The sequence below is a fragment of the Ascaphus truei genome, chromosome 10, assembly GCF_040206685.1.
Source record: "Ascaphus truei isolate aAscTru1 chromosome 10, aAscTru1.hap1, whole genome shotgun sequence".
NCBI lineage: Eukaryota > Metazoa > Chordata > Amphibia > Anura > Ascaphidae > Ascaphus > Ascaphus truei.
In genome coordinates, this window is record NC_134492.1 from 57,323,113 (window position 1) to 57,350,558 (window position 27,446).

The 27,446-nt window shown below is 51.4% G+C and overlaps 1 protein-coding gene across 1 annotated transcript in view; it reads right to left on the minus strand.

The window, feature by feature from the left end:
* The window catches only part of LOC142503341 (uncharacterized), a 184,665-nt gene that overhangs the window by 92,218 nt on the left and 65,001 nt on the right, over positions 1-27,446 (minus strand). Inside the window, exons 6-14 of the mRNA XM_075615495.1 lie at positions 19,066-19,215; positions 18,778-18,864; positions 15,999-16,253; positions 14,381-14,443; positions 12,748-12,789; positions 11,218-11,280; positions 8,512-8,586; positions 5,427-5,510; positions 4,708-4,764 (exon numbers count right to left, since the gene is read on the minus strand). Coding sequence (XP_075471610.1) covers positions 4,708-4,764; positions 5,427-5,510; positions 8,512-8,586; positions 11,218-11,280; positions 12,748-12,789; positions 14,381-14,443; positions 15,999-16,253; positions 18,778-18,864; positions 19,066-19,215 — 876 coding nt within the window. The remainder of the gene's footprint in view (positions 1-4,707; positions 4,765-5,426; positions 5,511-8,511; positions 8,587-11,217; positions 11,281-12,747; positions 12,790-14,380; positions 14,444-15,998; positions 16,254-18,777; positions 18,865-19,065; positions 19,216-27,446) is intronic.

The following is a 27,446-nucleotide window of genomic DNA, read 5'->3' on the forward strand; positions in this document are numbered from 1 at the left end:
TCAGAGCAATATATATATATATATATATATATATGCGGAGCGCCGCGCTGCAGAGCAATGTATATCTATATAATAAGCTGAGTGAAGCTCTGCAGAACAATGTATATAAAAATAAATATATATGCGGAGCGACACGCTGCAGAGCAATGTATATATATATATATATATATATATATATATATGTGGAGCGACACGCTGCAGAGCAATGTGTATATATATATATATATATATATAAGTGGAGCGACACGCTGCAGAGCAATGTATATATATATATAAGTGGAGCGACGCACTGCAGAGCAATGTATATCTATATAAGTAGAGCGACGCTCTGCAGAACAATGTCTATATATATAAAAGCGGAGCGATACGCTACAGAGCAATGTGTATATATATATATATATGTGGAGCGATGCGCTGCAGAGCAATGTGTATATATATATATATGTGGAGCGATGCGCTACAGAGCAATGTGTATATATATATATTTATGCGGAGTGACACGCGCTGCAGAGAAATGTGTATATATATAATATATATATATGCGGAGCGACGCGCTGCAGAGAAATGTGTATATATATATATGCGGAGTGACACCCGCTGCAGAGAAATGTGTATATACTGTATATATATATGCGGAGTGACACGCGCTGCAGAGAAATGTGTATATATATATATATGCGGAGTGACACGCGCTGCAGAGAAATGTGTATATATATATATGCGGAGTGACACGCGCTGCAGAGAAATGTGTGTATATATATATATATATATATATATATATATATATATATATATGCGGAGTGACACGCGCTGCAGAGAAATGTGTGTGTGTGTATATATATATATATATATGCGGAGTAACACGCGCTGCAGAGAAATGTGTGTGTGTATATATATATATATATATGCGGAGTAACACGCGCTGCAGAGCTCTTTAGCGCAGAAGTAATGAATCCATCACGTATTGAATATTCCTAATTAAGGAGGTTTCTGGCCCATCTTTAAAAACAAACAAAAACAACTTTAATCTACAATCTAAAATGTCTCAAATGTAAAAGCAGTCAGGGAAACGCTATTTAAAAAAAAATAAAACGAGAAAAAACACAATATGGTATTTTCACAGCTCTATTTCTTTAACAAAGTGTCCCCCGCCGTGCGAGACTCGCAGCGCCCCCTTGGGTTCGCACGGGTTTAGAAGCGGGGTGCGTGCGGTACGTGTCCATCACGGAGCAGCCGTTAAAAAAAACGATTGCCCCGATGCGTTTCGCGTTTCCTTGTTTAAAATGGAAAATCTTCTTAATGCGCTGAGCGATACGGGACACATGGTCGCGGCTTACGCCCCGTTCCCAGGAACCAAAATCCAACCCAAGGTTCAAGAGGGAGGGTCCAGCTGTTTAAACCTCCACCCCCCCCCCCACCCCCAAATTCTTCTTTTGAATCTGACAGCGTGGAAACCGGCTTGAAATAAGCCCTCTTCTAACCTGTGAGCTGCGCCCCTCGTGTCACATCACCAAGTAACCAAGCTGTCTTATTTCTCATTGAAATTCTAATTGGCGCCCCAGCTTTATGACCTTCGGCTCGCGTGCCTAATTAGAGGAAAGCCCTCATTGCTCAGCCGTGGGACATCGGCTTGACAAGGTTGGGAGAGGTCGTGGGGGTTTTGGACGTGGATAACGGGCGTTTTTTGGAGCTTGCGGTCCACAGGTGTGGTTGCTGACGGGTTAAAAGCAGCGGCCGACGCGGCATCTCACCGCGGCAAACCGATTGCTTCTGGCATCGAAAGGGCGTCTTCTTTTGCAATCCGCTCCGGTTAATAAAGAAACCAGGCCGATTTTTTTTTTTTTTTTACGTATCTGGTGATATTATACCAAAGATTTTCCAGGTCGGGGTAAGACAGCAGTGGGCAAATCCCGTCCTCAAAGGCCATCGGGCGACCTGACTCAAAAAGTCATCCAAATGTATCCAAACACAGACACAACCTGCTCATTAATCTCCAGCAGGCACACTGTGCGCACGGTATCTTAAGAGGCGTCCCGATGCACAGCGACCAGACAGACGCCTGCCCAATATATATAGTACTAGCTGAGAGACCCGGCGTTGCCCGGGATGTAATGTTCCCGTTCCTCTCTCTCCTCCCCCCTCTCTCTGTTTGTCCCCCATTCACATCAATCCAGTCCCCCCCCTCCCTCCCTCCTTTACAGCTTCATGTAGCGTGTGTGCGTCAGTCACTGTGTGTTTGCTCGCGCGTCAGTGAGTCTGAGGCAGAAACACAAACACACACAGACTGACTGACGCACACACAGTCAGTGTGTGCTCAGTCAGTGTGTGCGTGCGTCAGTCAGGCTTTGTGTGCGCGTCAGTCAGTGTGTGCGTGCGGCAGTCAGTCAGTGTGTGCGCGCGGGGCGTCAAAGGCAGGGGGGGGCGTCAAAGGCAGGGGGGGGGCGTCAAAGGGAGGGGGGGGGGCGTCAAAGGGAGAGGGGGGGGCGTCAAAGGGAGAGGGGGGGGGCGTCAAAGGGAGGGGGGGGGCGTCAAAGGGAGGGGGGGGGGGCGTCAAAGGGAGGGGGGGGGGGCGTCAAAGGGAGGGGGGGGGGCGTCAAAGGGAGGGGGGGGGCGTCAAAGGGAGGGGGGGGGGCGTCAAAGGGGAGGGGGGGGGGCGTCAAAGGGAGGGGGGGGGGCGTCAAAGGGAGGGGGGGGGCGTCAAAGGGAGGGGGGGGGCGTCAAAGGGAGGGGGGGGCGTCAAAGGGAGGGGGGGGGGCGTCAAAGGGAGGGGGGGGCGCCTCAAAGGCATGGATTCCTCCCCCTGCATTTCCTGCAGTGGACAGGAGGGGGGAGGCAGTGGACAGGAGGGGGGGGGCAGTGGACAGGAGGGGGGGGGGCAGTGGACAGGAGGGGGGGGGGCAGTGGACAGGAGGGGGGGGGGCAGTGGACAGGAGGGGGGGGCAGTGGACAGGAGGGGGGGGGGCAGTGGACAGGAGGGGGGGGGCAGTGGACAGGAGGGGGGGGGCAGTGGACAGGAGGGGGGGGCAGTGGACAGGAGGGGGGGCAGTGGACAGGAGGGGGGGGGCAGTGGACAGGAGGGGGGGGGGCAGTGGATAGGAGGGGGGGGCAGTGGACAGTGAGACACACACACACACACACACACACACACACACACACACACACACACACACACACACACACACACACCTCAGTTGATGCGCCCTTTCTCAGTTCCGTTTGGCGCCGGAGGTGGGGAGCGACACCTACCTGTACTTCCGGGCGCCGCCACCGTCTGACTCGGCGCCGCGAGGGAGGAAGGGGGTCCGCCATCTTACGCGCCGCGTGGCAGCTGCGGGAAGCTAGGTGATTTGGAGCGGGGAGGGTGATTTGGAGCGGGGAGAGGTGATTTGGAGCGGGGAGAGGTGATGCCGCTGGGGAGGGGGAAGAGGTGATGCCGCTGGGGAGGGGGAAGAGGTGATGCCGCTGGGGAGGGGGAAGAGGTGATGCCGCTGGGGAGGGGGAAGAGGTGATGCCGCTGGGGAGGGGGAAGAGGTGATGCCGCTGGGGAGGGGGAAGAGGTGATGCCGCTGGGGAGGGGGAAGAGGTGATGCCGCTGGGGAGGGGAAGAGGTGATGCCGCTGGGGAGGGGGAAGAGGTGATGCCGCTGGGGAGGGGGAAGAGGTGATGCCGCTGGGGAGGGGGAAAAGGTGATTTGGAGAGGGGAGAGTGTGTGAGTGTGTGAGTGTGTGAGTGTGTGAGTGTGTGAGTGTGTGTGTGTGTGTGTTTTATTTATTTTTTTGGACCTTTGGCCCGTCACTCCGCCTCAGGCCAATGAGAGGTGTGGGGGGCGGGCCAAGGGGGTGGTGTGAGTGTGTGAGGCCAATGAGAGGTGTGCGGGGGCGGGCGGGCCAAGGGACCAATGAGATTGCCGCTAGGGACACCGGACATCCAGCAGGCAGGCATGCATGCAGGCATGCAGGCAGGCAGGCAAACATACAGTGCTTTCACTAATATAGTATAAGATACATGCAGACGTTTGGTATCAAACCTGTGCCATGTAAATACATAATAAATAATAAACAAATGAATTCTGCCTATTTTTGGGGGGTAGCATACGTTCCCCCATATCTGGCTATTTTTGGGGGGTAGCATACGTTCCCCCATATCTGGCGATTTTTGGGGGGTAGCATACGTTCCCCCATATCTGGCGATTTTTTGGGGGTAGCATACGTTCCCCCATATCTGGCTATTTTTGGGGGGTAGCATACGTTCCCCCATATCTGGCTATTTTTGGGGGGTAGCATATGTTCCCCCAAATCTGGCTATTTTTGGGGGGTAGCATACGCTCCCCCCATACCTGGCTATTTAACTTGTACTGAATATTATCGCTGCTTCTGCACAGGTGGATAAAGTTACGTGCTGACGTTCCTCTTCCTTATCCAAAAATGGACATAAAATATAAAGATTGAAAGCAGCAAAAGGAAGAAAAAAAACAAAACCGTTTCCTCTGCAAAAAGCTGCAGATTTACTGAGGTATTCGATAGAACGAGGTGTCACCTTCCCACGTGTACCACGGGTAATCACTGACTATATAACCGCCCTGACTATTCCGTGACCAGGCCACGTGCCTGAGTATCCGTGCCTGAGTATAAGCTCCCTGAGTATCCGATCACTGTGCCACGTGCCGTGGTCGCGCTCTGTCTAGATCGAGTAAAAGATGGTACATACCACGGGGCCGGATCTTCCAGTTAGACCCATCGGGCCTGAAGGTCCCCTCATCGCAATCTGGCAGAAGAGGAGAAAGGTTATTGTTGCCGGGCCACACATGTAAGTGGCGTGTCCCCCGCCCCGCAGGGAGTGTGAGATATGTCGGGGGGTGAGCTCCATCTTCCGCCACGCCGGCTCCCACTCTGTCAGGCCCGGGACCCCCTCAGTGCCTGAGAGATATATTAGTGCAGTTACCAGGTCAGTCTCCCTGCGTGGCCCGGGTCAGTCTCCCTGCTTGGCCCAGGTCAGTCTCCCTGCGTGGCCCGGGTCAGTCTCCCTGCGTGGCCCGGGTCAGTCTCCCTGCGTGGCCCGGGTCAGTCTCCCTGCGTGGCATGTGTCAGTCTCCCTGCGTGGCCCGGGTCAGTCTCCCTGCGTGGCCCGGGTCAGTCTCCCTGCGTGGCCCGGGTCAGTCTCCCTGCGTGGCCTGTGTCAGTCTCCCTGCGTGGCAAGGGTCAATCTCCCTGCGTGGCCCGGGTCAGTCTCCCTGCGTGGCCTGGGTCAGTCTCCCTGCGTGGCCTGGGTCAGTCTCCCTGCTTGGCCTGGGTCAGTCTCCCTGCGTGGCTCGGGTCAGTCTCCCTGCGTGGCCCGGTCAGTCTCCCTGCGTGGCCCGGTCAGTCTCCTTGCGTGGCCTGGGTCGGTCTCCCTGCGTGGCCTGATCAGTGGCTTCCCGCCTCGCTCACCCGAGCCTGCTGAAGGATGGCCTGAGCCTGCGCTTCCTGGGCAGTGATGGTCGGTCCTTTCTCTCCGTCACCTCCGTACCGGAACTGCGGGAAGAGAAAAGGATAAGAGACGAAGGGAGGAGCTGCCCCCTCCCAACCCCGTATCCCGCCTCTCCCCCTGTACCGCCTCCACCGAGCACCCCATATCCCGCCTCTCCCCCTGTACCGCCTCCACCGAGCACCCCGTATCCCGCCTCTCCCCCTGTACCGCCTCCCCCGAGCACCCCGTATCCCGCCTCTCCCCCTGTACCGCCTCCCCCGAGCACCCCGTATCCTGCCTCTCCCCCTGTACCGCCTCCCCCGAGCACCCCGTATCCCGCCTCTCCCCCTGTACCCGCCTCCCCCGAGCACCCCGTATCCCGCCTCTCCCCCTGTACCGCCTCCCCCGAGCACCCCGTATCCTGCCTCTCCCCCTGTACCCGCCTCCCCCCGAGCACCCCGTATCCCGCCTCTCCCCCCTGTACCCGCCTCCCCCGAGCACCCAGTATCCCGCCTCTCCCCCTGTACCGCCTCCACCGAGCACCCCGTATCCCGCCTCTCCCCCTGTACCGCCTACCCCCTATACCGCCTCCCCCGAGCACCCCGTATCCCGCCTCTCCCCCTGTACCGCCTACCCCCTATACCGCCTCCCCCGAGCACCCCATATCCCGCCTCTCCCCCTGCACCGCCTACCCCCTATACCGCCTCCCCGCCTCTCTCCCTGTACCGCCTCCCCCGAGCACCCCGTATCCCGCCTCTCTCCCTGTACCGCCTCCACCGAGCACCCGTATCCTGCCTCTCCCCCTGTACCGCCTCCCCCGAGCACCCCGTATCCCGCCTCTCCCCCCTGTACCGCCTCCACCGAGCACCCCGTATCTCGCCTCACCCCCTGTACCGCCTCCCCCGAGCACCCCGTATCCCGCCTCTCCCCCTGTACCGCCTCCCCCGAGCACCCCGTATCCCGCCTCTCCCCCTGTACCGCCTCCACCGAGCACCCCGTATCCCGCCTCTCCCCCTGTACCCCCCTCCCCCGAGCACCCGTATCCCGCCTCTCCCCCTGTACCGCCTCCACCGAGCACCCCGTATCCTGCCTCTCCCCCTGTACCGCCTCCACCGAGCACCCCGTATCCCGCCTCTCCCCCTGTACCGCCTCCCCCGAGCACCCCGTATCCCGCCTCTCCCCCCTGTACCCGCCTCCCCCGAGCACCCCGTATCCTGCCTCTCCCCCTGTACCGCCTCCCCCGAGCACCCCGTATCCCGCCTCTCCCCCTGTACCGCCTCCCCCGAGCACCCCGTATCCCGCCTCTCCCCCTGTACCGCCTCCCCCGAGCACCCCGTATCCTGCCTCTCCCCCTGTACCGCCTCCCCCGAGCACCCCGTATCCCGCCTCTCCCCCTGTACCGCCTCCCCCGAGCACCCCGTATCCCGCCTCTCCCCCTGTACCGCCTCCACCGAGCACCCCGTATCCCGCCTCTCCCCCTGTACCCGCCTCCACCGAGCACCCCGTATCCCGCCTCTCCCCCTGTACCGCCTACCCCCTATACCGCCTCCCCGAGCACCCCGTATCCCGCCTCTCCCCCTGTACCGCCTACCCCCTATACCGCCCTCCCCCGAGCACCCCGTATCCCGCCTCTCCCCCTGCACCGCCTACCCCCTATACCGCCTCCCCCGAGCACCCCGTATCCCGCCCTCTCTCCCTGTACCGCCTCCCCCGAGCACCCCGTATCCCGCCTCTCTCCCTGTACCGCCTCCACCGAGCACCCCGTATCCTGCCTCTCCCCCTGTACCGCCTCCCCCGAGCACCCCGTATCCCGCCTCTCCCCCTGTACCGCCTCCACCACCGAGCACCCCGTATCTCGCCTCACCCCCTGTACCGCCTCCCCCGAGCACCCCGTATCCCGCCTCTCCCCCTGTACCGCCTCCCCCGAGCACCCCGTATCCCGCCTCTCCCCCTGTACCGCCTCCACCGAGCACCCCGTATCCCGCCTCTCCCCCTGTACCGCCTCCCCCGAGCACCCCGTATCCCGCCTCTCCCCCTGTACCGCCTCCACCGAGCACCCCGTATCCTGCCTCTCCCCCTGTACCGCCTCCCTCGAGCACCCCGTATCCCGCCTCTCCCCCTGTACCGCCTCCCTCGAGCACCCCGTATCCCGCCTCTCCCCCCTGCACCTCCTCTCCCCCTGTACCGCTTCCCCCGAGCACCCCGTATCCCACCTCTCCCCCCTGCACCTCCTCTCCCCCTGTACCGCCTCCCCCCTGCACCTCCTCTCCCCCTGTACCGCCTCCCCCGGCACCTCCTCTCCCCCCGGCACCTCCTCTCCCTCTGCACTACCTCCCCCTGCACCTTCTGTCCCCCTGCACCTCTTCTCCCCCTGTACCGCCTCTCCCCATATAGCGCCTCCCCTCTGCACCTCCTCTCCCCCTGCACCTCGTCTCCCTCTTTACCTCTTCTCCCCCTTCACCTCCTCTCCCCCTGTACTGCCTCCCCCTTCACCTCCTCTCCCCCTGTACCGCCTCCCCCCTGCACCTCCTCCCCCCCTGAACTGGCTCCTGACTACTCCCCTTGCACCTCCTCCCTATTACTCCCGTCCCCCTGCACCACCTCCGCCCTACACCTTCTATACCTTGCACCTCCTACCCCCCTGACCACCTTTCCCCCTACACCACCTCCCCACTACTTCCCTCCCCCTGCACCTTCTACCCCCCTGCAATATACTCCCTCCTCCCCCCCTCCTCCACACCACCTCAACCACTACACCCCCTCCCCTTGAACCTAATGTCACCTGCACCTCTTTCCCACCATACTCGCCTCCTACCTGCGCCTCCTCCCCCCCTGCTCCCCCTTAACCCCCTCTTGGAATCTCCAGCATTAATGTTGTGTCACTTTGACCTCTGGAAGGTCTGAGAAATAAATATGTCCCTCAGTGTCTCTCCCAAGCATTGTGAATGCTCTTCCTGTGTTATTCCTACCACCTCTGCTGGGAGGCAGCTCCGTGTGACAACACTCAGCAAAAAATATACATCACACACACACGTATTATTAATGGGCAATGAAGTGCAAACTTACCGGTAACATGAGCATGGTACCAGGAGGTCCAGGTAACCCATCAGCACCGGGCAGTCCAGACCGTCCAGGGGGTCCCTGAGACAGAAGAGAAAATCACTGTTATATATATATATACTAGCTGAGAGACCCGGCGTTGCCCGGGATGTAATGTTCCCGTTCCTCTCTCTCCTCCCCCCTCTCTCTGTTTGTCCCCCATTCACATCAATCCAGTCCCCCCCCTCCCTCCCTCCTTTACAGCTTCATGTAGCGTGTGTGCGTCAGTCACTGTGTGTTTGCTCGCGCGTCAGTGAGTCTGAGGCAGAAACACAAACACACACAGACTGACTGACGCACACACAGTCAGTGTGTGCCTCAGTCAGTGTGTGCGTGCGTCAGTCAGGCTTTGTGTGCGCGTCAGTCAGTGTGTGCGTGCGGCAGTCAGTCAGTGTGTGCGCGCGGGGCGTCAAAGGCAGGGGGGGGCGTCAAAGGCAGGGGGGGGGCGTCAAAGGGAGGGGGGGGGCGTCAAAGGGAGAGGGGGGGGCGTCAAAGGGAGAGGGGGGGGCGTCAAAGGGAGGGGGGGGGGCGTCAAAGGGAGGGGGGGGGGCGTCAAAGGGAGGGGGGGGGCGTCAAAGGGAGGGGGGGGGCGTCAAAGGGAGGGGGGGGGGCGTCAAAGGGAGGGGGGGGGCGTCAAAGGGAGGGGGGGGGGGCGTCAAAGGGAGGGGGGGGGGCGTCAAAGGGAGGGGGGGGCGTCAAAGGGAGGGGGGGGGCGTCAAAGGGAGGGGGGGGGCGTCAAAGGGAGGGGGGGGCGTCAAAGGGAGGGGGGGGCGCCTCAAAGGCATGGATTCCTCCCCCTGCATTTCCTGCAGTGGACAGGAGGGGGGAGGCAGTGGACAGGAGGGGGGGGGGGGCAGTGGACAGGAGGGGGGGGGGGCAGTGGACAGGAGGGGGGGGGGGCAGTGGACAGGAGGGGGGGGGCAGTGGACAGGAGGGGGGGGGCAGTGGACAGGAGGGGGGGGGCAGTGGACAGGAGGGGGGGGGCAGTGGACAGGAGGGGGGGGGGGGCAGTGGACAGGAGGGGGGGGCAGTGGACAGGAGGGGGGGGGCAGTGGACAGGAGGGGGGGGCAGTGGACAGGAGGGGGGGCAGTGGACAGGAGGGGGGGGGCAGTGGACAGGAGGGGGGGGGGCAGTGGACAGGAGGGGGGGGGCAGTGGACAGGAGGGGGGGGGGCAGTGGACAGGAGGGGGGGGCAGTGGACAGGAGGGGGGGCAGTGGACAGGAGGGGGGGGGCAGTGGACAGGAGGGGGGGGGGCAGTGGATAGGAGGGGGGGGCAGTGGACAGTGAGACACACACACACACACACACACACACACACACACACACACACACACACACACACACACCTCAGTTGATGCGCCCTTTCTCAGTTCCGTTTGGCGCCGGAGGTGGGGAGCGACACCTACCTGTACTTCCGGGCGCCGCCACCGTCTGACTCGGCGCCGCGAGGGAGGAAGGGGGTCCGCCATCTTACGCGCCGCGTGGCAGCTGCGGGAAGCTAGGTGATTTGGAGCGGGGAGGGGTGATTTGGAGCGGGGAGAGGTGATTTGGAGCGGGGAGAGGTGATTTGGAGCGGGGAGAGGTGATGCCGCTGGGGAGGGGGAAGAGGTGATGCCGCTGGGGAGGGGGAAGAGGTGATGCCGCTGGGGAGGGGGAAGAGGTGATGCCGCTGGGGAGGGGGAAGAGGTGATGCCGCTGGGGAGGGGGAAGAGGTGATGCCGCTGGGGAGGGGGAAGAGGTGATGCCGCTGGGGAGGGGGAAGAGGTGATGCCGCTGGGGAGGGGGAAGAGGTGATGCCGCTGGGGAGGGGGAAGAGGTGATGCCGCTGGGGAGGGGGAAGAGGTGATGCCGCTGGGGAGGGGGAAGAGGTGATGCCGCTGGGGAGGGGGAAGAGGTGATGCCGCTGGGGAGGGGGAAGAGGTGATGCCGCTGGGGAGGGGGGAGAGGTGATGCCGCTGGGGAGGGGGAAGAGGTGATGCCGCTGGGGAGGGGGAAGAGGTGATGCCGCTGGGGAGGGGGAAGAGGTGATGCCGCTGGGGAGGGGGAAGAGGTGATGCCGCTGGGGAGGGGGAAGAGGTGATGCCGCTGGGGAGGGGGAAGAGGTGATGCCGCTGGGGAGGGGGAAAAGGTGATTTGGAGAGGGGAGAGTGTGTGAGTGTGTGAGTGTGTGAGTGTGTGAGTGTGTGTGTGTGTGTGTGTGTGTGTGTGTGTGTTTTATTTATTTTTTTGGACCTTTGGCCCGTCACTCCGCCTCAGGCCAATGAGAGGTGTGGGGGGCGGGCCAAGGGGGTGGTGTGAGTGTGTGAGGCCAATGAGAGGTGTGCGGGGGCGGGCGGGCCAAGGGACCAATGAGATTGCCGCTAGGGACACCGACATCCAGCAGGCAGGCATGCAGGCAGGCAGGCAAACATACAGTGCTTTCACTAATATAGTATAAGATATACACACACACACACACACACACACACACACACACACACACACACACACACAATGCAATCCTCAGCACGGCTCTCTAGATCTAAATCATATAAAAATTAAAGGGGATGTCAGATAATCTACATCAACAATCACTTTCACCCCCAAGCGATACAAAGTCTCCCATATAAGTTGATCCGGGACGATTGGTAATTGAGCGAGAAGACATGGGCGCGGTGTGTAATGTACTTACCCGTTCACCGGAGTCTCCTGTGGGTCCGGAGGGTCCAATTAAACCAGGGGGACCAGTGAGACCCTGAGGAGGGCGAGAAGAAGTCATTCACATACACAGACAGAAGGGCGATATGAGACAGGGGGTCTGTTCTGCCCCCTGCAGGGCGACACAGACAGAGGGGAGATATGGGACATGGGGTCTGTCCCTCCCCCTGCAGGGCGACACAGACAGAGGGGAGATATGGGACACAGGGTCTGTCCCTCCTACCGCAGGGCGACACAGACAGGGGGGAGATATGGGACACAGAGTCTGTCCCTCACCCTGCAGGGTGACACAGACAGGAGGGAGATATGGGACATGGGGTCTGCGCGTCTCCCTGCAGGTGACACAGACAGGAGGGAGATATGGGACATGGGGTCTGCGCGTCTCCCTGCAGGTGACACAGACAGGAGGGAGATATGGGACATGGGGTCTGCCCCTCCCCCTGCAGGGTGACACAGACAGAAGGGAGATATGGGACATGAGGTCTGCGCCTCCCCCTGCAGGTGACACAGACAGGAGGGAGATATGGGACATGGGGTCTGTCCCTCCCCCTGCAGGTGACACAGACAGAGGGGAGATATGGGACATGAGGTCTGTCCCCCCCCTCTCGCCGGGTGACACAGACAGAAGGGAGATATGGGACATGAGGTCTGTCCCTCCCCCTGCAGGGTGACACATACAGAAGGGAGATATGGGACATGAGGTCTGTCCCTCCCCCTGCAGGGTGACACAGACAGGAGGGAGATATGGGACATGGGGTCTGCGCCTCCCGCTGCAGGGTGACACAGACAGAGGGGAGATATGGGACATGGGGTCTGCGCCTCCCCCTGCAGGTGACACAGACAGAGGGGAGATATGGGACATGGGGTCTGCGCCTCCCCCTGCAGGGTGACACAGACAGGAGGGAGATATGGGACATGGAGTCTGCGCCTCCCCCTGCAGGGTGACACAGACAGGAGGGAGATATGGGACATGGGGTCTGCGCCTCCCCCTAAAGGTGACACAGACAGAGGGGAGATATGGGACATGGGGTCTGCGCCTCCCCCTGCAGGTGACACAGACAGAGGGGAGATATGGGACATGGGGTCTGCGCCTCCCCCTGCAGGTGACACAGACAGAAGGGAGATATGGGACATGGGGTCTGCGCCTCCCCCTGCAGGTGACACAGATAGGAGGGAGATATGGGACATGGCTTCTGCGCCTCCCCCTGCAGGTGACACAGACAGAGGGGAGATATGGGACATGGAGTCTGCGCCTCCCCCTGCAGGGTGACACAGACAGAGGGGAGATATGGGACATGGAGTCTGCGCCTCCCCCTGCAGGGTGACACAGACAGAGGGGAGATATGGGACATGGCGTCTGCGCCTCCCCCTGCAGGTGATACAGACAGAGGGAGATATGGGACATGGGGTCTGCGCCTCCCCCTGCAGGTGATACAGACAGAGGGGAGATATGGGACATGATATTAGAACCCATACATAGAAGTGGGATATATTCTGTACGTACCGCGGGTCCTTCCAGTCCGGGGGGGCCTTCAATCAGCATTCCCTTATACAAGAAACATGATATCACATCACTGAGAGCAGGGAGGGAGACAAGGCATGCCGAGGGTCGGCGGAACAGATGTACTAAGCAGTGCTAAGGTGCAAGGCACCTGATGGAAGCTCCTGAAGAAGCGTCATATGACGCGAAACACGTAGAGGTGACGTCATCACGCAGCGGGGAGCGGGCGTGACGACAGGAGCTCGGCTGACTGCGGTGTTTTCCCTAACTTTGCATGGAGTGTGGGCCCTGGTTGAATTCAATGTAAGTTGTGCTAACATCTAGCAATATCCCAGGACTTATTTTTTCATCATTAGACCGGGGGGCTTTGATTCAGGGACCCCCCCCCCCGCTAGTGCCTTGTTATTGTGGTATTGTGGGTTCATGCGAATCCTTATTTTATCAGGTGAATTTTATTCTGCATTTTTACTAAGTGTGATATAAAGGGCATTATCTTTAGTGACTGTGTTCTTTTCCTTTTTTTGCGCTTTCTTTTTTATTTGCACCTTGTGGAAAATTCAGATGAGTTAGCACCACTTAGCAAATATGGCCCAACGTCTGCTAAACATTTTAATTCACGGAGGCCGAAGATTATAATGTCTAATATACACACATCCTGATATTGTGGTGTGGTGTGGGGTGTGGTGGGTGTGGGTGGGGTGCGGTGGGTGTGGGTGCGGTGGGTGGGGTGTGGTGTGTGGGTGTGGTGGGTGTGGGTGGGGTGCGGTGCGGTGGGTGTGGGTAGGGTGTGGTGGGATGTGTTGTGGTGGGGTGGTGCAGTGTGATGAATGGGGTGGACGGGGTGGGGTGTGGGACATGGTGGGGTGGGGTGTGGGTGGGGTTTGGGACGTGGTGGGGTGGGATGGGTGGATGGGAGAGCCTGTACCATCTGCTTTCCAGAGTTTCAGCATTTAGTACCAGGAATAGGCTCACTCATACACTGGAGCTCCTAGCCATGTAACTATGTCACTATGACACCATGTAACCATGAAACCATGTAACCATGAAACCATGTAACTATGCAACTATCTAACACCTTCCTTACCATGTTTCATTTCAGTGCCTCAATTTAGGACACATTTAGTCGCCCAAAAGCCCAACATAAATAAGTGTGTGCAATGCACAGGCCAAGATCTACTAAATCGTGCTAAGCCGTGGCACACTCTACAATGAATCGCTGTTCCATGTGGGTCAAGTGAATAGGCTACATATTGACATCAGGATTAGCCCTGGGATGTAAATCTGGTCTAAAGACACTCGGTAGTGATGGATCTTTAACTCAATTAGGGAAGGGTACTGCAGGGATTCCGAAGCTGCCGGGATCTGGGGGTGAGTGGGAAAGCAACTTTTAGACAATATCAGCGGGTGGCAATTTTTAAGATCCCACACAAAAAACCCCATGTACATAGCTCCATATTTCTGTTCACCAAGGAAACGTGTGATCACAAGGGAATAAGGAAACGTGTGATCACAAGGGAATAAGGGATGTAGAGAAAGAAACTTTAGGGACGGTCCAGCACTTGGTGACCTCACAAGGACACAGAAATGGGGATCTACATCCATGGCAAAGACATTTGTGAGCGTGACGCGGACTTACCGGCTCGATCACGGCGGGTTCTCCTCTGTCGCCTTTCTCACCATATGCACCGTAATTATTCACCTGCAACGTCATTATATGCACATTACAGAACGGGCGTTACAAGCGCGCATTAGAAATGAAATGTCAGAAGAAGAGAACGCAATGTGTGGTATCAACTCTAAGGGCCCGTCAAGAAGGGATCGTCTGTACCCAGCATACATACTGTACAGTATACCCTATAAACATTGCATAACTATTAAAGGGATCGTCTGTACCCAGCATACATACTGTACAGTATACCCTATAAACATTGCATAACTATTAAAGGGATTGTCTGTACCCAGTATACATACTGTACAGTATACCTTATAAACATTGCATAACTATTAAAGGGATCGTCTGTACCCAGCATACATACTGTACAGTATACCCTATAAACATTGCATAACTATTAAAGGGATTGTCTGTACCCAATATACATATACCCCATAACCATCACATTCCTATAAAGGGATTATCTGTACCCAATATACATATACACAGTGGTCGACAAATCACCAAAAAATCTACACACCAAACAAAAAAATCTACTCACCACCTAGTACCACACGTGTGCTGCTTGGGCCAATAGGAGCTCGCCACGATGTTAAATCCACTCGCCCGGGGCGAGCAAATGTATATGTTTGTCGAACACTGTATATATATATATATATATATATATATATATATATATATATATATATATATATATATATATATATCCTATAATCATCACATACCTATAAAGGGATTATTTGTACCCAATATACATACTGTACACCCTATCAACATCACATACTGTACCTATAAAGGAATCATCTGTACCCAATATACATATACCCTATAACGCTCACATACCTATAAAGGGATTATCTGTACCCAATATACATATACCCTATAAACATCACATACCTATAAAGGGATTATCTGTACCCAATATACATATACCCTATAAACATCACATACCAATAAAGGGATTACGTGTTCCCCATATACATATACCCTATAATCCTCACATACTGTACCTATAAAGGGATTACCTGTTCCCAATATACACTGTACATATACCCTATAATCATCATATACCTATTAAGGGATTACCTGTTCCCAATATACATATACCCTATAATCATCACATACTGTACCTATAAAGGGATTACCTGTTCCCAATATACATATACCCTATAATCATCACATACCTATAAAGGGATTATCTGTGCCCAATATATACCCTATAAATATCGCATACCAATAAAGGGATTATTTGTACCAAATATACATATACCTTATAAACATCATATACCAATAAAGGGATCATGTTTACCCAATAATACATAAACCCTATAAGTGTCAGATAATATACATATACCTTATAAAAATCAGTAATACCAATAAATGGTATGTATGAAGGGAATATAACATTTTGGACTGTGCCGTGATCTTTCTGATTGAAACGTTTTTTGGGCAGCGATTCCTTTCTCTAACGTGTGCTGTTCTGTCCAACATACATGCATGTACTTGGCTTTGATGGTCTTCTGTCATCACTTTTTCTCCCTTACCACTCCTGTGTTGTTTTACTTAAGTCACCCCAACTTACGCTGGTCTCGGAGACATCGGTCTCGGCAGGGACTCCCGGGCCAAAATCCTCCGTGGTTGGGTTGGTTGGTTTCTCCTCGTAATCTTTATATTCATACATATCATATTCTCCTAAATCACCTCCCACCACCGGCTGAGACTGCGTGGGGTCTACATCTTTGTTCCCATATTCTGCTTCCTCAACCAGCTTTTTCTCTGAGTCATAATCCTCTCCCGTTACGTACTCCTCCACAAAGGCTTCCTCCACTGGTTTTTGCTATCCGCGCGGGCGTGAGAGTTGGGAGGAATACACGGGTTAAGGTTAGTACAAGCCGTTAGATGCGTTTAGCAGGTGAGCCATTCTGAGATGTCGTCAACGTATTGCAACCATGGCTCATTTTCTTTTAATTACGTTTTAGGAGAGTGCGGGAGGGGGGGGGGGGGGGAGAGGGGATGAAAAGCAGCTCTCCAAAACAATTAAAAGATCACAATGTAAAAATTAATTGTCAAGCAGCAGTACAAGCAAATTAACAAAAATAGAATCATTTATGCGATGGCAAAAAAGCATGGGATATACTGCTGTTAATGTTCAATTATAATCTTTTCTTATATGAAATCTTCTGTTTGTTTTTACATTTCTTCCCATAGTAGCTGTGCTTCCTCTAGGTCAGGGGTGGCCAACTCCAGTCCTCAAGGGCCACCAACAGGCCAGGTTTTCAGGATATCCCTGCTTTAGCACAGGTGGCTCAGTCATAATGACTGCATCACCTGTGCTGAAGCAGGGCTATCCTGAAAACCTGACCTGTTGGTGGCCCTCGAGGACTGGAGTAGGCAACCCATGCTCCAGGTCATGATAAGATCATCTGCTTGACCAAAGGGCGGTCAGGGAGCAGTATAAGTGGAGGAGACCGTTTTGGTTTTTTATAACAACAACAGTGCCAACTGTTACCGCATTCATTACACGTCAGATTTCACAAGCACGGGGCGGGAACGGCATCAAAAAAGGATGTAACCAGTACTGCTGCTTTCAAAGCAAGGCATAAACTCCTTCCGGGCTGCACAAGCCTGTGACACATTGTGTGTGGCCCTTTCCAGTAGGAAAGAGGAGAACATGCATCAGAAAGGATAAACAATAAAGCATGGACCAGGTTTAGTGTTATAAAAGTGCATTCCTTTTTCCCGGGGCGTAAAACACATGTGAATTTCCCATGTATTTATTGCACTAGCACAAGGACAGAACATCGAACTGATCTGAGACGAGTTGGCAATTAGTTTAGCCCCCGCGGCGGGGACTTTCCAAATGTTCCATACCAAACGTGGGCCCCGAACCAATAGAAAAACAATTGGTTAAAAAGTGATTTTTGGAAGAGGGAGCGCTTCTTTAACACCCCCCCCCCCCCCCACCCCCCGCGCCCCCTCCCTTAGCGATTTCTGTTCAATAAAAGAAATAAATTGTTTGGATTGTACAATTTTGCTGGGAATTATAGCGTTAGTGGGACTGCGGGATGAACGGAAAATGTTTATTCCAACGAGCACCTTGAAGTTTGGTCACAAAACCTCAATGCATGAGGAATATCTTCCAAACGTTGCAAGCATCGTATAACATGTAAACATGCCACTGTCTCAAGTAGGACCGCCATTAACAACATGCCTATCATGTTTGTGTTGGAAGTATTACCCAGAGGGTATCGAATCAACAGAAATGGAGGCAACGTTATTAAACAAAGGCTCACGTGTATTCAGCAAACGTTGGACTTCAATGTAGTAAAAAGCGTTGACTAAATTCATCCAAATTCACGTGAATAAATGTTTTTGCCAGGATTCTCTGTTGTTGATCACATCTTTTTTTGAGTATGACCAAAGCCACTCTGTCCAGTTTCCCGCTGATCTTTAAACATGACAGCCATCTTTGTTGTCACATATTGTAATCAAATCGGATAGGGTTAACTCTTTCCAATTCCACAAATACAAACTTCAGGTGGATGACAAGACAGTGCTGCATTGTGTGATGCCATGTGAAACATTTCTCATGTATCCTTTTCCCCAAATACAACTCAACCCCCTTATAACGCTGTGCTTGGGGTCCAAAGAATCACATCGCGTTATAAGCGGATCGCGTTAGAAATAATGTACAATTGTATGCATTGTACAATAAAGTATTTAAGATACCAATAATTGTGTTGTAAAGTATTCATAAATAGGGAAATTGTGAGCCACACTTGCATCGCGTTATAAGCGGATTCGCGTTGTAACGGATCGCGTTATAACGGGATTGAGCTGTATTACAATCGCAGGCTGTGTCTTGTTCATTCCTATTGTTGTATTTGTTGCAAAGCACGTCTCTTATATGATACTATAGCGGGGCCATTATGCGATTTTCATGTAACTTACAGAACAGCAAGCAAAAGAAAGTCCATGGTGTTCAAGGTCACCTTCAGGACATGTAGTGAATGTGTGGACTTAGGCTATTGAGACAATTTCAGTGACAGCATAATCTTAGGTCTCTTATCCACCAGTGGAGAGCTGTAGGTCACTGATGGGACATCAAGTGCTTCTAAGCTACACTCAATTGTCCAGCTTGGTCTACGAACAGCATGAACAGTACACTCCAGCTTGCCGAATGTGCCGGCATTTTGTGTTCCATAATCTGTACCAACTCAACAGCTTGCACTCAGCAAAGAGTTGGTGAAACGTTCATACACCCAACCTACACATCTAACACCAATTCCCCAAATCCTGACTGACAAACAAATGACAAACACGTGTATGTCTGTAAACGGATATCGGTTGGTTTGTTTTACCTCATTTGGTCCACTGGTAAGAACCGGAGTATCGGTCTGGTAACCATAGTCTCCTTCGCTATATGACAAGTCTTCCACCACATTGGCCTGAGATAAAAGAGAGGTTTTGTTAAACAGGCAGAATCCTTGTAGAAACACGCGGGATCAGAGCGGGAGTCTAGAAATAGTCAGGTCATGGGATTAGCCAGAGATTGGGTACGCGTCTAGTGAGGTTAGGGCGTCTCATGATCAGAGATCTTCCGGGCTCGCCCTACTGAAGATCTTGATTTCTTTAGGTGCTACCTTTACCCCTAGTCTTTTTCGTGCGGACGTCTGGTAATTGGTCCTGCCTTTCTTCTTCTTAGCTGCAAATGAGTTTTTGGACGTGACCTTTTTGGGTTTGGCCTTTGATTTAGGGGGCTGCGGCTTCTTCTTCGTTTTGGTATTGGGTTTCTTCTTCTGCAAAAACGTGGTGAAAGACCGAATGGAAACCGTGAATGAAAGAAGGAAGGAGCAAGGAAGAGGGAGGGAAAAGAGGTTTAAGGGCAGGCTGCACTTTTTTTGTGTGTGAAGATTTGGGCCTTATTTACTAAACAGTGCTATTCCGTGGGATTCCTTCCTCCGCTGGACAATACCTGTATAAGCTGGAAGGTGTCTTATTGCATAGCTTTACTTAGTAAATATGCCATTTAGCCGCAACATGATCAAAAATACATGTGTACACTTGATAAACAAAAGAAACCGGAAATGATTGAAATAACTGTATTCTCTTCGCTGGAGCCAGAAGACTCCATCTTAGATTTGTGAAGAGCAGACATGTATTAAGATTTCTCTGGCTCCTGCTTCTCCTGCAACAGCACAAATCTGCCAACTCTCTTCCCTTCTTTCTGCACAGAGGAAAGGTTTGTGCTGTCCCACAAATTGGCAGCCAATCTTAATACACTGCCGCCTTAAAGATGGAAGCTTCCCGACTCCCAGAGAGTCAACAAGGATATCTCAACACATGTTACGTCAGATTACTTAAGGCTCTATTTTAGCCAGCGGCACAGGGGGCTAAGAAAAAGTGTAGCCTGCCTTTAACTGTCATCCGTCTTCCAGAGTCAGGAGGCCACAGGTCAGCTGGAAGGAAGGCATCAACATTACAAGAGAGCAGGTGAATGAGAGGACAGACCAGTGTGGAACAGTGGTACACACACAACACACTACTGTACCTCCGTCTGAGCTACAAGTTCTTCAGTCAGAGAGGGTGCCTCTGTTATAAGCTCAGTCTCCTTGTAATCTGCTTCCCCATACTCATAGTCATACTCGATTAGCTCCTCAGGTGCATACTATATTGCAGAAGGGAAACGCGTTAGGCGGGGCAGGGTTAGTCAGCAGAAACTCTACCCAAGTTGGAGAGCCCATGAGCCCATTTGCTGGACGTGGTCTCTGGCTGCAATGTTCTGCCGTCTCCGGCATGGCCACGAGCTGACCCAGAGCTGTCCAAACTTGGGGTACGACGCAGTGTTCGGGACATGAACCACTCCGAAGTAATGAAGCCAGGGGGTCTCAACTCCCGTCCTCAAGATTCCCCAACAGGTCAGCTTTTCCGGATATCCCTGCTTCAGCACAGGTGGCTCTATTAGTTTCTGCTTCAGCAGAGGTAGCTCAATCCAACTCAATCTTTTGACTGAACCGCCTGTGCTGAAGCAGGGATATCCATAAAACCTGACTCGTTGGGGGGGGGGGGGGGGAGGGGGCTTAAGGACTGGAGTTGACAACCCCTGAAGTAAGCCAAAAAGAGAAACACTGAGGAGTGCCTACAGGTGTCACACAGGTTCCCTGAGCCGTCCCAGTCTCTACAACCTCCCACAGCGATTAACCTGACCAGGTCAAGGCTCGGGCTGTGGACATGCCAGTGAAAACACTCAGGCCCATTTTAGCCGAATGGTGCTATGCCAGAAGACACCTTGCAGCATCAGAAGACGCCCCACGACCCTACTCAAGTGGAATCAAGTCAATGGGCCAAATGGCGTCTTCCTGCAGCAGAAGGGGGTCTGCTGGCATAGCACTGCTTAGCAAACTTGGGCCTCAGCGTGTCCCTTTTTAGCTTTAATGTAAACATGTTACTTTGTAAAACAAGCAGGGAAACGACATTGTTTGCGGTTAAAAAATAAGGAAATGTCGAGGTGGAAACCTTCCCTTTATTCGGTGAAGTGGAGTTTCAACTGGAGGTTTCATTAACCCCTTCGTTGCTTGCATGCCCTTGTTTGGAAAATAAAGGTACGATTTCCACCTCATAACCATTTCTTCGATTAATAAAGTCGCAAAAGGCCATTGGAAACGCAAGTTATTTCCTACCAAGCAGCGGCGCAAAAATACCGCAAAATGGCTTCAAACGAGCTGGAAAATACGTGGAACTGACAATTTAGTCCTTTCAATAGGAAGAAAACGTACAAAATACCAAGGGAAGCCAGCAGAACTTCAAGAATAACGGGAATTTAGTACAAACAGAAATAAACAAAGCGAGCACTGTCACTTTAAGGAGAATGCCAGTGGGAAAACCACATGTAGTTATTATCCAATAAGCGAAATTGGATATTTTGTCACTTTGCTACCAGAATGGGATTCAATGCTTTGTCATATACATAATATATATATATATACTGTATATTGCTTTTCAATGCATTGATGCCCGCCCTGGCATATCGAATTACAAGAACACGTTGACCCTTGCCAATCTGGCAGTGTAAAAGCAGACAGCGCAATGTGTTATTGTCAGTTGCAAAGCACTATGGGAATGCTGAATACACTGGTTAACGTGGCATGAATAGCAGAGGGATTTATTTACCAGGCCACAGACACCTGGCGTTAAGACCTTTTGGTTCCATCCAAAATCTCCACATTGACCGCACAGGCTTCCTGATCCTCAAATATATAAGGTGGGTTAAACCTTGGTTTTATTCAAACATTTCACACCGTGTTGAAGCAGGGGGTCTCCAGAGCTGGACCCCATTAATTTCAGCTCCGGGGACCCCCGGCTTCCAGAGACACTAGTTAGGGGGCGCCGGTATCTCGGCAAGGTTTAAAGGTTTAAAGATTTGAAAGTCCGCCATTGCGTGATCCCTGCTAGCCGAGCGAAGCGGCTACCGGCGCACCCTACGGAGGTCTGTATCTCCAGAAGCAGGGGGTCCCCAGAGCTGAAATTAACGGGGCTCTGCTCCGGAGACCCCCTGCTTCAATACGGCGTAAAGTAATAAAAGTAACGCTCGCTCGGGTCTCCGCTGTAAACCCTACAGGGCAAGCTTTCTATGGGGCTGTTTTTCTAGCGCTCCACTTGACATTGAGATCCCACCGGGGATTTATTAGCGGCTGGAACACGGGAGGTTTTATTTAACCCTGTGCCTGCCAGATGGGTGATACACACTGTACAGCCGCCCATGCCCCTGCGGCAGCGAGGGCGTTAAAAAACAATCCGTCTTGAGGCCGCAAATGAGAGGCAGGACGCTGTCTGGAAAAGGCATTAGAGGTAAGAGGGGAGGAGGTTTGGGGTGAGATGTGGATTTTTCCTCCCGGGCGTCTGGGAATATTTCCACAATGATCTCAGCGCTCCGACTCCCCGCAGTGCGATCGTGTTACACAGTAGCACCGAGTAATTTTTGTAGCGGGGAGGTTTGCTGTCGGGTCGTACATTTCAGAAGGAGGGGGGGGGGCGGGGGGCTGGGACACGTGACTCTGAGACGCCGCGTGAGGGACACACGGGCAGTGGGCTTGTGGTGAGAGAAGGAGTCCAGGCTCTCTCCCTTCCATATTAGGAACATCCCCGCGAGGTGTTACATTATTTATTGGCTGTAAGCTGCGGCTGGGGTCCCGTTAACCTCTCAGAAATACCAGGAGAGGGGGCGTCCGTGTCTCCTGAAAGGGTCGGGGGTCGCACCTGACTTAATTATCTAGATCGATTTGCTGGCCATATTTTGTCCAGTGAATGGATATATATGTATATATATATATATATATATATATATATATATATATATATATATATATATATATATTCTGGGTATGCACCTTAACCCTGGCTGTGCTCAAAGCTGTGACCATGCAGCAAGCTTAAGCCTATAGGGAACCATGTTAAAAATGGTTTTTGAAGCAAAAAGTGGCACTGTGTGCTCATTTGCATGTCATTTCCCAGAATCCCTTGCTGCAGTGGAAGTGCTGTGTGCTGGGTGATAATGGTGAAAGGCGGGGTTGCAGACCTGCCTAAGACATGCAGATGAGCATACAGTTGTATTTACATTTATATACACACACACACACACACACATACACATACACACACATACACACACACACACTGGGTCCTCGGTTATCCGACGGAATGCGTCCCGCAAACCGCCGTCGGTTAACAGACGGTGGGAAAGCGGGTTCAATGTTAATCGGCAGCGGTGACCATCGGATATGCAAATTTGGCGTCGGACAATGCGTTCGTTGGTAAGCGGAACGTTGGATACCGAGGACTGCCTGTATATGTATATATATAGATCTATATATATATATGTGTTTCTGTGTATGTATGTGTATATATATATATACACATGCACACACACACACACACACAAACACACATGCTATGTCCCCTTCTTCAAGCCATTGGTTAGGGATTTACTTCATATTGACTCTTTATAATCTGTGCACTTGCTAGTCATTATGTGCAGTGTCCCTACTGTTCTTATATATATGTGTGTATACAGGTATATATGTCAGTACAGGTTTCACCCCATGTTGTATGTGCTCAGCTTGCAAACATATGCAAGACAGAGTTTTATGATTCAAAAGGAACAACTAAATACCATATAATACTATTGTCCTATTGACATACTGTACCATCAAAGAACCATCCCATTATCTCATAGTGTTTGGATGTTATCATATGGACTGTTCATACTCAGCTGTGCCTTAGGAGAGTTATACATGCACCAGGTCTAGGAGACTCACGAGGTTTTATCATTATTCATCTGTTACGGGACTATACATATTATTAAGAAGCATATATGGATTTATGGTTCCTTTGCTACTGAGCACCGTATTTGGATTTTCCTCCAGTGTACATATAAATACGATATAAGATCCAAGCTTAACTGCAAATCAAAGGCGGTGGAGCACTCTCTCGCCTGTCCGTGTCCAATGATCTATATTGGAATGACTACACGGGAGCTTAGGTTCCGTGTATTAGAACATGTTCGCAATATTAAAAACACAGATCGGGACCTCCAGGGTGGCCGCAAACTCACCACGGTTGCAAAACACTTTCAATTAAAACATAATTAAGTTAGTCTGTTGAAAGTGTTTGCGATCGATCAGGTGTCCTTAGGGATTCGCGGGGTGACCTGGAAAGGTTACTCCTACAACGCGAATGTCGTTGGAAAGTCACGTTGGGAACATTGCTGCCTTCTGGTAGTAACGAATATATGGGATACGCAATGTTCCTGTGAGGTGTTTGCCCTTGTGTTATTATTTTATCCTCCTAGTTCAAACTGCTGACCTTACACATAACTGCTCATTTTCCTTTGGTTTGTAATATTACATCATGGTGGTTCTGCAGTTCTTTGTATGTGTGAACTGATGGGGTATATGGGTGTGCATATTGGTAAATCACCTTGCAGTCTGTGTATGCTGTTTGCACTGTATATTGTAGCCTGTGCATAATATCTCTGTGCACTGAGTGCAATGATAATCAGAATGGATAACTTTGCACTTGTCTTGCAGATACACATCCATATTCACGTTTGTTATACATTGTCTAACGAATGAAATATTTTGGTCTCAATTTTAACTGTGTGCTTTCTCCTATTGGTGTCTTTACTTGCAACTAGTTATTAAGCAACTTTGCTGGCCGCTCTATCCCTCCCCTTGCAGGAGTGGATATGGAAGGACCCTATTGACGCTGCTGTCTCTAGCGCCCTCATTTCACTAATTGATCCTACATCACGGAATCTGCGACTTTAAAAAGATCCAGAGTCAGTATTATTGTTAAGCCCCCGGACGCAGCAGGTGGCGAAACGTGCGCGTTGGGGCTCATGTCTGTTTGTACTCCGCTCTGTCCCTGAGTTTGCTACACCCCCTCCCGCTGTGGAATCACTTGGTGAACCTCTGTGAAGCTACAACGGAGCGCCAGCGGCTTTGGGAGCCTCATCTTCAGCAACATCCCTTTCAGTTTACCTCCGATGTTGGACTCACATGCTTGGCTCTGGCTAAGTACTTTTTTCACTAACTTAAGGATTGACACTGTGTATTTTTACTAAATGCATTTTTTCATCGCATGTTTTTATCCATCTTGATGCACAGGAGTCAGCTCTGCTGCTATATTTTCCTCAATCCAATGAGTTATCTGTTAGGATTATCACCTGTCTCATTGTGTGCGTGTTCTCAGTGTTGATGTGTTAGTGGTTTATATACTGCTTTGCTTAGGGAGGGTCATTGTCATTTGATATGTGTGTGTGAGACTGGCTGGTCTGAGTGATGGGAGGCAGATTACATGCCTCCACACCTCTAGGTTATCTAGCTCGTGTATTGCCCACTCAGGTTATTTTCAGAGGGTTACTGTATTGTATTGGTGAGGCGATAGCTTATTCTTTTATTATTCAGGGATACTTCTGATTGTTTATACGGTTATTGTTTCATGTGATGTTATTAATAAATGTGATATTTTTGTATGCTTGAGTGCTTCAGTTGGGATACTTTTCTTTTCTTGTTTTCGTTATTACAGATATATGTGTGTATACAGATATATATGTGTGTATACAGATATATATATATATATATATGTGTATACAAATATATATGTGTGTATACAGTTGTGTGAAAAAGAAAGTACACCCTCTTTGAATTCTATGGTTTGACATATCAGGACATAATAACAATCATCTGTTCCTTAGCAGGTCTTAAAATTAGGTAAATACAACATCAGATGAACAACAACACATGACATATTACACCGTGTAATGATTTATTTAACAAAAATAACGCTAAAATGGAGAAGCTATGTGTTAAAAACGAAGTACACCCTTACTGCTTCCATAGGAATTAAGATGCTAAGAAGCAGACAGGTGCTGCTAATCAAATGCCCTTGGCTAATTGATCATCAGCAAGTGTGACCACCTCTATAAAAGCCAACGTTTTAGCAGTTTGCTAGTCTGGAGCATTCAGGTGTGTGTTAACACAATGCCATGGAGAAAAGACATCAGCAATGATCTTAGAGAAGAAATTGTTGCTGCCCATCAATCTGGGAAGGGTTATAAGGCCATTTCCAAACAATTTAAAGTCCATTATTCTACAGTGAGAAAGATTATTCAAAAATGGAAAACATTCAAGACAGTTGCTAATCTTCCCAGGAGTGGATGTCCTGACAGTACAATTAGAAAAAGACTGAACAAGTATGGTTTGTTTGGAAGGGTTGCCAGGAGAAAGCATCTTCTCTCTAAAAAGAACATGGCAGCACGGCTTAGGTTTGCAAAGTTGCATCTGAACAAACCACAAGACTTCTGGAACAATGTCATTTGGACAGACGAGACAAAAGTGGAGATGTTTGGCCATAATGCACAGCGCCACATTTGGCGAAAACCAAACACAGCATATCAGCACAAACACCTCATACCAACTGTCAAGCACGGTGGTGGAGGGGTGGTGATTTGGGCTTGTTTTGCAGCCACAGGACCTGGGAACCTTGCAGTCATTGAGTCGACCATGAACTCCTCTGTATACCAAAGTATTCTAGTCAAATGTGAGGCCATCTGTCCGACAGCTAAAGCTTGGCCGAAATTGGGTCATGCAACAAGACAATGATCCCAAGCACACAGCAAATCTACAACAGAATGGCTGAAAAAGAAAAGAATCAAGGTGTTGCAATGGCCCAGTCAAAGTCCAGACCTCAATCCGATTGAAATGCTGTGGCGGGACCTTAAGAGAGCTGTGCATAAACAAATGCCCACAAACCTCAAAGAACTGAAGCAACGTTGTAAAGAAGTGTGGGCCAAAATTCCTCCACAACGATGTGAGAGACTGATAAAGTCATACAGAAAACGATGACTTCAAGTTATTGCTGCTAAAGGTGGTTCTACAAACTATTGAATCATAAGGTATACTTAGTTTTTCACACATAGCTTCTCCATTTTAGCGTTATTTTTGTTAAATAAATCATGACACGGTGTAATATGTTATGTGTTGTTGTTCATCTGAGGTTGTATTTACCTAATTTTTAGACCTGCTAAGGAACAGATGACTGTTATTATGTCCTGATATGTAAAACCATAGAATTCAAATAGGGTGTACTTTCTTTTTCACACAACTGTATATGTGTGTGTGTGTGTGTGTGTGTGTATATACAGGTATGTGTGTGTGCGTGTGTGTGTGTATACAGGTATGTGTGTGTATACAGGTATATATGTGTGTGTATACAGGTATATATGTGTGTGTATACAGGTATATATGTGTGTGTATACAGGTATGTGTGTGTGTGTATACAGGTATATATGTGTGTGTATACAGGTATATATGTGTGTGTATACAGGTATGTGTGTGTATACAGGTATATATTTGTGTGTATACAGGTATGTGTGTGTATACAGGTATATATGTGTGTGTATACAGGTATGTGTGTGTGTATACAGGTATATATGTGTGTGTATACAGGTATATATGTGTTTGTATACAGG